This window comes from Guillardia theta, assembly GCF_000315625.1.
Source record: "Guillardia theta CCMP2712 unplaced genomic scaffold GUITHscaffold_10, whole genome shotgun sequence".
In the NCBI taxonomy this organism is placed as follows: domain Eukaryota; class Cryptophyceae; order Pyrenomonadales; family Geminigeraceae; genus Guillardia; species Guillardia theta.
In genome coordinates this window covers 989,931-1,000,762 of record NW_005434664.1, presented here as the reverse complement: position 1 = coordinate 1,000,762, position 10,832 = coordinate 989,931, and the positions used below count along the sequence as shown (strand labels likewise).

Sequence of the window (10,832 nt, the reverse complement as noted above, 5' to 3'; positions counted from 1 at the left end):
TAACCGGAGAGAGAGGGGGAGAGAGGGAGAGGGAGAGAGAGGGAGGGAGAGGGAGGGAGAGGGAGGGAGAGGGAGGGAGAGGGAGAGAGAGGGAGGGAGAGGGAGAGAGAGGGAGGGAGGGGGAGGGGGGGGGGAAAGGTAAGGCGGATAGGTGAAGAGCGAATGAAAACAAAGGTTCCATCTGCTCATTATGTGTTGACATGTTGAACTTACACAAGCGCTCTCTGCTTCCTGAGAGCTGCCGACAATCCAAGAGCAAGGAAGTGCATCTGAGCTCCCAACGCCTGAAATGCAAGGAGAAGCGTCGAAGGACGAAAGTGAGGGAGAGGAGAAGTTAGGAAGGGAGCGCGGGGAGGGGGGGGGGAAGAAAGAAAGAAGAGGAGGAACAGAGATAGGGAGCAGGGAGCAGGGAGCAGGGAGCAGGGAGCAGGGAGCAGGGAGCAGGGAGCAGGGAGCAGGGAGCAGGGAGCAGGGAGCAGGGAGCAAGGGGAGGAGCAGGGGAGAACAGTAGGATGGGAATCTTTTGCCTTTCCATCGAGGGATATCTCGACAGTATCGCGGGCGTTGCAGCCATCAGTTCGATGCAAGCTGAAGATCTGAGCCTGAGGAGAGCAAACAAACGAGAAGTTTGAGACATCTCACGGAGATCTACCTGACAGCCTACCTCCAACACCCTCCTTGCCTGGTACCACTCTGACACTCTTCTGCAACTACATGGGGTGTTCTTGAGATGCACTGCGACCGACATCACTAACGTCTCAAGAGCATGCGCAGTCATGCCTGGAAAATACGAAGAGTTGACCATGAAGTTGTAGTTACAATCGTCCCCGAACCAGTCTCCAGTGCAGTTGCAACTCGCCTTGAAAGAGAGTAAAGGAAAATCATTCTAGGCAACACGTGCTATTGTCTTCGTCGTCGTCGTGATCGTCATCGTCATCAACATAATCATCAACAAGATCAACATTACTTGCAGCACGAACTGCTCCCATCATACACATCACCATCATCATTCAAAGTGATCGAGCACATACGACATCCATCTCTGGCATCCATCATCGGATCATCTTCTCTTCATCACATCTCACCTTGATCTTCTCCTCCCTGCAGACGTCCTCTCTCGCCGCACAACGCCGGAACATCCTACCCTCAAGCTCTTCCTCCGCCTCCTCCTGCTCTCCCTCCTCCTCTCCACCCTCCCTCCCTCCTGCCTCCTCTTCCTGAAGAGGAGCAAGCACCTGAGCAACGTGAGCATCATCAAGTAGCAGCAGCATGGACCTCGAAGGTTGTCACAGCACTTCGAGCGGACAGGTGCTCAGACCCTTGCCTCATGCGCAAGCTCGCATGCACCTCATACACCCCAGCGCGTAGTTGTGGAACCTCCTGCAGCTCGCCCGTCAACCTTCCTCGCCATCCCCCGCAGCAAGCATGCTTCACCGCATGATACTGCGCGCTGCCGTCGTTGCCATGGACCAGGAGGTCCGACTCGAGGATCTTCTCCTGGTTGAGGTAGAGGTAGACTCCCTGCGACCCTGCTCATCCCCTCCTCTTCTCCCTCCTCCCTGATTCTCCCTCTCCCTCTCTCCCTCCCTTGTTCCTCCTCCCTCCCTCCCTCCTCCTCTCTCCTTCCTCCTCCCTCCTCCCTCCCTCCCTCCCTCCCTCTTCGCTTCCACTCTCCCTCCCTCCTTACCGTCAGCCTCGATCCCAGCCGCTGTACACAGAAAGAGGAGACGTAAAACGCGATCTGGAGCCATCTCAGTTCACCAGTCCCTCTCCTCCTCCTCTCCTATCCTTCACCATCATCGGACATTCGACAAGAGAGTCGTTGGCAGGATGGAGGATGACAATGTCTGGCCCTTCCTCTGCCAGTAGGCCATACTCCCTGAGCTCCGCAGGTCACCCCCGCCAAAGCGCTCCTTGCCGCCCTCCTCTCACCTTCCTCGGCCCTCCTGGAAGGCTGCAGCCAGCAGCACCAGCAAAAGCATCCTCATGCTCAGCATGCTTCCTCTTGTCCTCTGCATACTCCGAGTCCTCTACCTCCACCCTGCGATCCTCTCGCGATTTCCCTCCTCTATCCTCCCATGTTCCTCTCATTTTGCAGAGGAGGGAGGAACGAGCATAGGGTTGCCATGGCAGTCTGTCTCCCCCCTCCCTCTCCCCTCTCCTCTCTCTTCCCCTCCCCTCTTCTTCCTTTCCCTCTCCCCTCCCCTCCCTCCTATCTCCTCTTCTCCCCTCCCTCCCCTCCCCGCCGATGCTCCCCTCCCCACTCGCCTAGACCTCGCAAGTTCTCCGATTCAGTTTTTTTAAATTTATTTAGCTGCCCCTCCTTCCTGCCAGTCCCTGGCTCGCTGGTCCCACCGCCATGCTGCCCCTGCCGTCCTCTGCTCGCCTCCTCACCCTGTCGTGGAAGGAGGGAGGAGGCGTGGGAGGGTTGAACCATGTACACAACCAAGCTGGGAGCATATCAGGACCAGGAGGGTCAACGGGAATGATGAAGAGGAAATGGCAAAGTTGAAGGCTAGACATGAAGGGAAAGAATGGGAGGAGCAGGAGCAGGAGCAGGAGCAGGAGCAGGAGCAGGAGCAGGAGCAGGAGCAGGAGCAGGAGCAGGAGCAGGAGCAGGAGCAGGAGCAGGAGGTGAGATGAGAAGGGGCAGATCATGTAGAGTGGATCAAGGAGGCTCCGAGCAATCAGACAAGCAACAGTCGTCCTTCATTTGACTTCTGGAAACAAACTAGCAACACCAACTTTCCTCTTTCTCTCTTGGGGATCCACCTGTAGCGAGTGCGGGATCACTTGGTTGCTCAAACAAGCCGAGCAGGTCAACCATAAAAGTGTTTCGGGTAATGTTGTAAAGAATGCTTTCTCTCTGCTACATGTTGACATCCCAATGCGTCAATTACCAAGTGCGCAAAAAGCATGTTGCAACAAAATTGTCTACGCTAGATCTCACATGCTCTCCCCCTTCCAGCTCTCCTCCCCTCTACATCGGAGACATACTTTTTCCTTCTTCTATCTCCGTCTAGTAAAACCGAGTAGCTATCATCTACTCCGATCAACGAAAGGGCGATAAGCTGTTGCGCTATGTTGGTTACCTGCTTTCTCCTTGAAGTTTGCCATGTCCTTGTGCTCGAGCTGGACGCATGCGTGCAGTGGTGAAGGGAAGCGGGCGAAGCACAAGCATGGAAAGCTTGTCTGGTGCGTCCCTGATGAACAAAAGATGCTGAGGTTGTCTCCGCTCGAAGGCGCGAGATGTGTGTCAATGTGTTAGTCTAGCCATCCATCTCGGTGCTCTACATTTCTTCTTTGCTGCTCACTACCTGACCGATTACACCTGTGACGTTTGATTGTGTGCAAGAGAACGCCTAAACCAGATCTAACAGCCATCTTCCCATCACCTGCTTACTCGACAAGAGGCCAGCTCCTTCCTGACATGCCTTCCGCCTCTCAAACACGTGTGATGTGGCGACACCTAGTGACACTGAGACATGACTGCTGCATTGTGATCGTGACCGTCATCGTCGCCGTCATCGTCATCGTCGTCTCCTTGAGTCCCTTCGCTCCTCCACTGCTCGAATGTGGGCCCGGTAACGTGACCGGGAACAAGGTCAGCTTGACCGGGAATGGGGCACATCTAAACGGAAACGTAGAGGTCACTGAGAGGCTTACAGGAGAGGCGAATTGACCTGTGGAAAGGCAAGGGAGGGGAGGCGGGCGTGCAGCTGTTTTCAGGAGAAGATGCTGAAATGCTTTCAAACGTGATGGGAGATTTGCCTGAGGGTAGTCGACAATTTGAAATTTAGAGGGTAATATTCCAGGCCGTGACCTGGCCTTGTGAGGGTCATTGAAGTAGGGTGTTTTTTTCTTCAAGTGATCTCAGAGGGGGGCCATTGCAACGCAAAGGATAATTCGAAAATACTCTGTTTCGAATCTCCCACCACTCCGTGCTGATCATGACCTAAAATTAGAGTCACAACGTGGAAGCAGCCTTAAGGACCTTGTGTTGTCACTTACAGGGCACACGGGGTAGTCTGAAGAGAAAAGTGGAGGTGGGGGTAGGGTGTGGGATAACTTTGTGTCAGCGACATAACCAGTCATCTTGACCTGTAAGGGAAGCACCCCTAAAAATAGACACAGTTTCACTGTCAGCTCCATGAGGGTTTTGCTGAAAAGTCTCTTTTTCAAACTAGACACAGTGAACCTTCTTCAGAAATCACCTCTACCCCACCCCTTTCTCACCCCCACCCCACCCCGACTTCTACCGTTGTGCGCAAACTAAAACCCATCACTTCGAATCCAGGTGATGTACCCCTCTTGATCCATATGTAATTGTATGGAAAATAGGGGTGGGTACTATCAAAGATTGAGAAATGAAATCTCTACCACCCCACCTTGAATCACTGCTCCACCCACCCCTGCCTGTTTCGACCGAACCCCATTCGTATTTTTCAGCACCGCCCCATAAACACCAGTCCTTAAAATCCTCCCCGTCCTGACTGCTCCCGCCACTCCTTCCCACGCTCTTGCTCAGCCATCTTGTGTCCATCCTCCATCTCCTCTTCTCACTCTCTTGTCACTGCTGTGCCCCTCACTCTCCACTGCAAACATTTTTCGTTGCAAACTGAGTCGTTCACACGACAAAAACGATCCTTGAAGGAGTTTTTCCATTCCGCCATTACCATGGTATCGATCCCATGTGCACCCTCGGCGAAATCGAATGTGACTTTCTCGTATTCGGAGAACGTGAATGTGCGGACAAAGAAGAAGATGTTCAAGCTCAATCACGAGCAGAAGCGCTACCTGGAAGATTTTGAGCTACGAAGACTCTCTGCTCAACGAAACCAAGTCGTGCAAGCCGGCGATCGCTCCTCCGATCGCTGCTCGAAGAAGATCATCGTACATAGCGACGGACGAGAATGCATGACGAATATTGAGTTAGCCTTGGCTAAAGCAAGGTCGATTATTTAGAAAGGTGAAGAAGAACGGCAACGTGCTCACTGGCAATTCCTCATTTTCCATGTTTAGTTCATTCACGAAAGTTGTCAAGGTGATTGGGTATCTGAATTCCAATCATGATCGAGGCTTTATGCCACGATCGTTGTACTATTAACAATAAAACATTTATCTATCATCTCTCATCCTTTCTCTTCTGGACATATATTGATGAATGTCTCTGAAATGATTTCAAGACTTTTCCTCGTAATGCTAGTGCTCGGGGTTTGAAATAATCTCCACATCTCTCAACTTTGACATGCTTTTATCGCGGCCACTCCACTCTTCCAGCAATCTGAAACTATGTCAGAGGAAGGATCTAGATCATGCATCTGCCCCTAACCCAACGATCTCCTTCATTGTGTTCTTCTTAGCCACGTCACGAGCTGTGTCCTTTTCTTGATTCTTTAGCGTAATGTCGGCGCCACAGCTGCAAGTTCAATCACATTGGCAAAGGGCAAACAACTGGGAACACGAAAGCAGTCATTCAGCTAGAGAACCCAGACCTGAGCAGTAAGGTGCATATCTTTTCATGGCCCATCATAGCGGCGAGGTGCAAGGGGGTACATCGTTGGTCGTCTTGACAATTGACATCAGCCTGCGACAAAGGACGAGTCAAAGTCCGATTCCATCTCGACATGCTCTTTCCTCGTTCAAGATCAGAGCCCTGACTATCTCCAGATGATTTTCGAGCACGGCCATGTGCAGACTAGCGTCAGGAGAACAAAAGAAGCGTCAGGAAGACAACCGCGAACCAAGTTGCTCTTACGGCGTCTGCCCACTGAAGCTCTTTGCGTCAACCTTGGCCCCTGGACGAGTTCGTCACTAAATTGCAGGGGCCACAGGGAAAAAAGGACGATGGGTTGACCAATGCTTCACCTGCACTTATCAAGAGCTTGACAGCATCCACCTTCGTGACAGCAATCATCACAAGGATTCAGTCGATTTCCTTTCTCAAACCTTGCCACTCATGATGGTCCAGTGCAGGAGGCTCCAACCGGTGTACTGAAGATTCAGAATCAGATTCCTGGCTAGACAACAGAGAGGCCGCCATACCTCGCACGCCCTGACGTTGACTTTTAGGCCAAGCTTCAGGCAGTCGTATATCTGTGTCACATTTCCATGTTTTGCCGCATTGACAAAGACAGAACCAAGGTTCAATGAGCTGGAGGGCTTCTCCTCCTTCATTGACTGCCTTGTTTGATTCATGGTTGTGTTGAGTGCCTCCGGAATGATGCTCCCCAGACTTCTCCTCAAATCTGCTTTCCAGTTTGGATTTCCTTGTGCAATCATCTCCTGCTCGAAGATCTTCAAGGCTCTATCAACGGCCTGCTTGAAATCCTCGTCTACAGGAGGGCAGTCCCCCTTCTCGTCTCCCTGCTCTAACCAGGCCATCAGGTTGGCCTCCTCCTCCTCACGATCTACAGGATTGTCTGCAAGGAACTCTTTCAGCTGGTCGATACTAACTTCTGCTCCGCCATTGAGACGCAGCGTCCGCAACCGGAGCTGACACGGGGAGAAGCGAGTGCATGCCCGGAGTGCAATTCTGACGTGTTGATGTTGGTAAGTCGCAATAGCTCCCTGGGCGACAGAAGAAGAGAGGGCAAGGAGTAAACAAAGGATCTTCATGGTGCGTTGGTCCGTGTAGCAGAGCTCTGAATGATTTGAACTGCGATGCTGGCAACAGCAGCCAGAAGAGTGGAGAAACAAGGGGGGGGGGGGGAGAGCGGAGAGGAGAGCGGAGAGAGGAGAGTTGAGTGGTGAAACAGAAGGGGAGAAGGAGAAGATGATCAAACAAGGAGGGCAGGACGTCTAGCTATCACTACAGCCGCGCCTTTCCTGCATGGCGGTGCGCTGCGAGGACGGGTCTCATTGCTGAGTGCGATGCATTGCCGGGCCCATTTGCGACTCCGAGAATACTGAGAGAAGGTCACTCGCCCGGCGACTTGCAAGAGTCGAGGGATATGAGGGTGATGAATAGCCGACTAGAGGCGGCCGTGTCGAGTTTCCTCAATGACATGGTATCCCCTCCTAGGAGCACCCCTACCCCATGTAAAGGACGACTTGAAAAATGTTTTAGTATTTACCACTAATTATCAACTAAACTTCAAATAAAAAGAGATAAAAACATATATATTTGAAAATTATTTACCCCCACCCCTACAAGTGTAGTGGGTACCCCCCTACACAACCTCTTGCGAAATCATCGTGGCGAAGGTGGACTGGAATTCACGAGTGAAGGGGAGAGCCGAGAGCAGGTCAGGTCATGACAGGTCATGGCAGAGTATGCAGGTAGCCGAGCAGGTCATCACAGAGCATGGCAGAGTATGCAGGTAGCCGAGCAGGTCATGACAGAGAGGTGCAGAGCAGAGAACTGCAGAGCTGAGCAGAAAGAGCAGGGCAGTAGAGAGAGTCCTACATATCACAAAGGAAGAGAGCAAGCAAACCAAGTTGTATAACATACCAGGCATGCGACCTTTTTGTCATCAGCAAGCTGATCGTGCGACGTGGTCGACAGGTTCCTGCTGGTCTGCTGGCATCACATCGTTGGAGGAGCCGCCATGGACGAGATCGAGGCGCTGCAGGCGCTCCTGGGAGCTGTGCAGAAGCAGGAGACGCGCCCAAGGCTGAGCGAGCGGAACTGTCGCGAGCTGCTGATCAAGCTTCTCTCCAACGGTCTTGTGACCCTCATCGTTAACCTGGTGAGAGAATGAGGCAAGAGACAGGGAGGGGGTGAGAAGGGACTGGTGGGGGACAGAGAGAGGTAGAGGCAGAGGCAGAGAGAGATATCTGTGGAGCCGGGAGATGGGCAGGGGATAGAGGATAGCTGGCAGGGAGAGGAAGGTGCTAGGGTTGGAAAGAAGCCGACATGATATGACAGGATGGCAATGAATATGTCACCCCGGAGCATCTTGAGAAAGAGATTCGAGATGAGATCGTTGTGAATGGAGGTAACACATCAAACCTTGACTCAGCTTCCTTGCACCTGTTCCTTCAGCATCCTCGTCGCTGCCATCCAGCAGTTGTAGTTTGACATACTATATCTTCATCTGTTTTCGATATGATCATCATCACCACCACCACGACAACCACAACCATAGCCATCGACGACATCGTCACATCCACCTCAATTTTATCTTGATCTCCACAATACCCACCTTCTCAAGTGTCATCACATCGCCTCCACCGTCTTCATCTTCATCTTGATCTTCGTCTTCGTCTTCGTCTTCGTCTTCATCTTCATCTTCATCTTCATCTCCTTGCTCTGTCAGCTTCTTTGCGCACTCATCACTGTTGTCTTTGCAGGAAGAGTGAAGATCACAGATATTCAGACTGCGGTCAACGTCGATCTTCGACATGTTCAAGATCGGATGGACAAAATCCTTAGGTGGGGCTCCTCCCTCCCTCCTCTCCTCTCGCCTCCCCTCCTCCTCCCTTCCTCCTCCCGCCTCCCTCCTGCCCCTTTCCCCGTTTTGGCCTCGTCCTCCCTCCCTCCATTCTCCTTCAGCACACTCTGCTCATGTACACATTGAGATTTGAACGTGTTGGCAGTGAGGACTCGAGCATCTCCATGATCGATGGCGAAGTGTTGACCAGGTGAGCAAGGAAGGGAAGGGACCGAGAGAGAAGCAGGAGCAAGGCAGGGAGCGATGCAGGGAAGTGGGCAAGGAAGGGAGAGAGATAGGGAGAGAGGAGGGAAGGAGGGGAGAGAGAGAGGCAGGAGGGAGGGAGGGAGGGAGGGAGGGAGGTAGAGATGCAGGTAAGCAAGGGAGAGGAAGGAGGGGAGGAGTGGGCGAGAAAGGAAGGGAGCAGGGAGGATGGAGATGGAGAGAGAAAAGGGCAGCTCTACAGCTCTTAGTCTCTCTCTCGCATATTGAAACTCATCCAGCGAATATTTGGATGGACTGGCGGAGGAAACGAATCAGATCCTTCAAGAGAGTGGAAGCTTGAGGTACGAGAAGAGGAGGAGGTGGGAGGGGAGAAGGGAGATAGGGAGGAGGGAGGAGGGAGGAGGGAGGTGGACAAACTCTGTGATGTGATTTTCTCTGCTCAAGGTTGGTGGAAGTGGCATCGAGATTCGGCATCACGACTCAATTCCTGATCGAAACTCTATCGCGAAGAATGGGTGAGGAGGAGGAGGAGGAGGAGGAGGAGGAGTGATATTTCGGCGCAGGCTCCATAGTGCAAGGAAGGATGGAAGGGGGATGCTGTATACTGACACATACATCGAGAGACAGGTGAAGCAAGGAGGGAGGGGGAGGGGGGCCAGACAACACCGGTGTCAGCAGGAGGGTGCGGATGGAAAACGATATGAGATGAAGAAAAACGATGAACTGGACACAGGGATGGGGGCGGAGGAAAGTAGGGAGAGAGTGGGAGGCCGAGGAGGGAAGGGAGGGCAGGGCAGGGAAGGAGTGTTGATAGTGGCAGAGGCGGCGTATGAGGGGGGGAGGGAAGGAAGGGAGATTCTCATGTTGCACGCTTGCAGGAAGCTTGTATCCGAGGAACGTTCAGCGCCCTCACTCGCCCCACAACTCTCGCCAGTTTGCAGGTGCGAGGAAGAGAAGAGGGGGAGGGGAAAGGGAGGGGAAAGGAGGGGGGAGGGGGATTACGGGAAGGAGGAGACAGGGATGGAGGACGAGCAGCAGGAGCAGGAGCAGGAGCAGGATCAAGGAGGCCGGGGGGGGGGGAGTCGAGGGTCCTGGAGTGCATAGCTTAGTCAATCTTCTACTTCGACGAGTCGCTCTTCGATCAGAAGGTTGAAAGTCTCATCAAAGAAGGAAGAATCAAGGTAACTCAAAGAGACCCTCCCTTGCTCCCTCTCCTCCTTCTCTTCCTCCCCCTGCTTCCTCCTCCCACCTCCTCTCCATCTGCCTGCTCTTCCCCATTCCCATCCCCATCCTCCCAACCTCTCTCGCAACCTCCTTCTCCTTCCAGCTTCCTCTCCTTCCTACTCTGCCCTCATAGCTTCTTCCTCCTCTTGCATCTCTCCCTCCTGTCCGCCTTCTTGACTTCTTCTCCTCATGATCTTTCAGGGCACGTTGAGCGGTAAAGGCATGAGAGCAGTTTACACCCCCGAAATCTTCATCCGATCTCAGCTCTCTGCGGTTAGTCCGAAGGATCTCCTCGTCCTCCTCTCTACTTTCCTTCCTCGTCCTCCTTCGTCTTTGTTCCTCTCATCCACCTCCCTCTCTTCTCTCCTCCTCTTCCTTCCTCTCCTCTCCTCCGCCCTTTCCTCCCTCCTCCCTTTCCTCCCTCCTCCCTTTCCACCATCCTCCTTCCTTTCCTCTTCTCTCTTCTTCGCTTTCTCTTCTCTCCTCCTCTTCCTCCCTTTCCCTCCTCCTCTTTCTCCCTCCCCTCCTCTTCCTCCTCTTTCTTCCTCTCCTCACTTTGTCCGTCTCTTCTCTTTCCGCATTATCTTTGCTTTTCTCTTCTGTTCTCTGTCTCATATCGCCACGTGCAGGCAAAGAATTTCTTCAATCAGAATGGATACATCGAGTACTCCACCGCAGAGAAAATGCTCATCAACAACCCAAAAGTGATCCATCGAACTGATGATGATGATGATGATGAGGAGGAGGAGGAGGAGGAGGAGGATAACGACGATAGATATGACGATATTGATGATGATGACGACGACGACGACGACGATCTTATTCCATGTTGTTCTGCAGTCATTCCTCAGCAAAGAGTTTGGAAATCTTGGTTTTGCCCTTCGGAGCTGCTTCGTCTCATCCAGATTGGTCGAACAGGTGAGATGAACTAGAAGGCAGACAGGCAGATGGGGAACGAGAGGGGGGAAGGAGTTTGCCAAGTCAAAGATGCTGGAGGAGGAGGAGGAG

The 10,832-nt window shown here is 52.8% G+C and overlaps 3 protein-coding genes across 3 annotated transcripts in view; 1 reads left to right on the top strand and 2 right to left on the bottom strand.

The window, feature by feature from the left end:
* Positions 1-1,997, bottom strand: part of GUITHDRAFT_134283 (hypothetical protein) — a gene marked incomplete at both ends in the record, with an annotated part of 4,345 nt that extends 2,348 nt beyond the window's left edge. The window contains 7 exons of the mRNA XM_005838894.1: positions 214-284; positions 653-859; positions 1,086-1,235; positions 1,276-1,521; positions 1,688-1,741; positions 1,795-1,879; positions 1,933-1,997. Coding sequence (XP_005838951.1) covers positions 214-284; positions 653-859; positions 1,086-1,235; positions 1,276-1,521; positions 1,688-1,741; positions 1,795-1,879; positions 1,933-1,997 — 878 coding nt within the window. The remainder of the gene's footprint in view (positions 1-213; positions 285-652; positions 860-1,085; positions 1,236-1,275; positions 1,522-1,687; positions 1,742-1,794; positions 1,880-1,932) is intronic.
* A 3,205-nt stretch (positions 1,998-5,202) lies between these two features.
* GUITHDRAFT_102582 (hypothetical protein) lies at positions 5,203-6,618 on the bottom strand (the record flags this gene model as incomplete). The annotated part of the gene is made up of 6 exons (XM_005838893.1): positions 5,203-5,284; positions 5,333-5,419; positions 5,759-5,798; positions 5,869-5,899; positions 5,950-5,994; positions 6,046-6,618. 6 exons carry the CDS (start codon positions 6,616-6,618, stop codon positions 5,203-5,205), a joined length of 858 nt encoding a protein of 285 aa, XP_005838950.1.
* Positions 6,619-7,550: 932 nt separating this feature from the next.
* GUITHDRAFT_102581 (hypothetical protein) overlaps positions 7,551-10,832 on the top strand; it is a gene marked incomplete at both ends in the record, with an annotated part of 7,208 nt that continues 3,926 nt past the window's right edge. The window contains 11 exons of the mRNA XM_005838892.1: positions 7,551-7,691; positions 7,871-7,940; positions 8,296-8,377; positions 8,542-8,586; positions 9,056-9,115; positions 9,164-9,227; positions 9,479-9,541; positions 9,710-9,781; positions 10,026-10,097; positions 10,454-10,528; positions 10,665-10,742. Coding sequence (XP_005838949.1) covers positions 7,551-7,691; positions 7,871-7,940; positions 8,296-8,377; positions 8,542-8,586; positions 9,056-9,115; positions 9,164-9,227; positions 9,479-9,541; positions 9,710-9,781; positions 10,026-10,097; positions 10,454-10,528; positions 10,665-10,742 — 822 coding nt within the window. The remainder of the gene's footprint in view (positions 7,692-7,870; positions 7,941-8,295; positions 8,378-8,541; positions 8,587-9,055; positions 9,116-9,163; positions 9,228-9,478; positions 9,542-9,709; positions 9,782-10,025; positions 10,098-10,453; positions 10,529-10,664; positions 10,743-10,832) is intronic.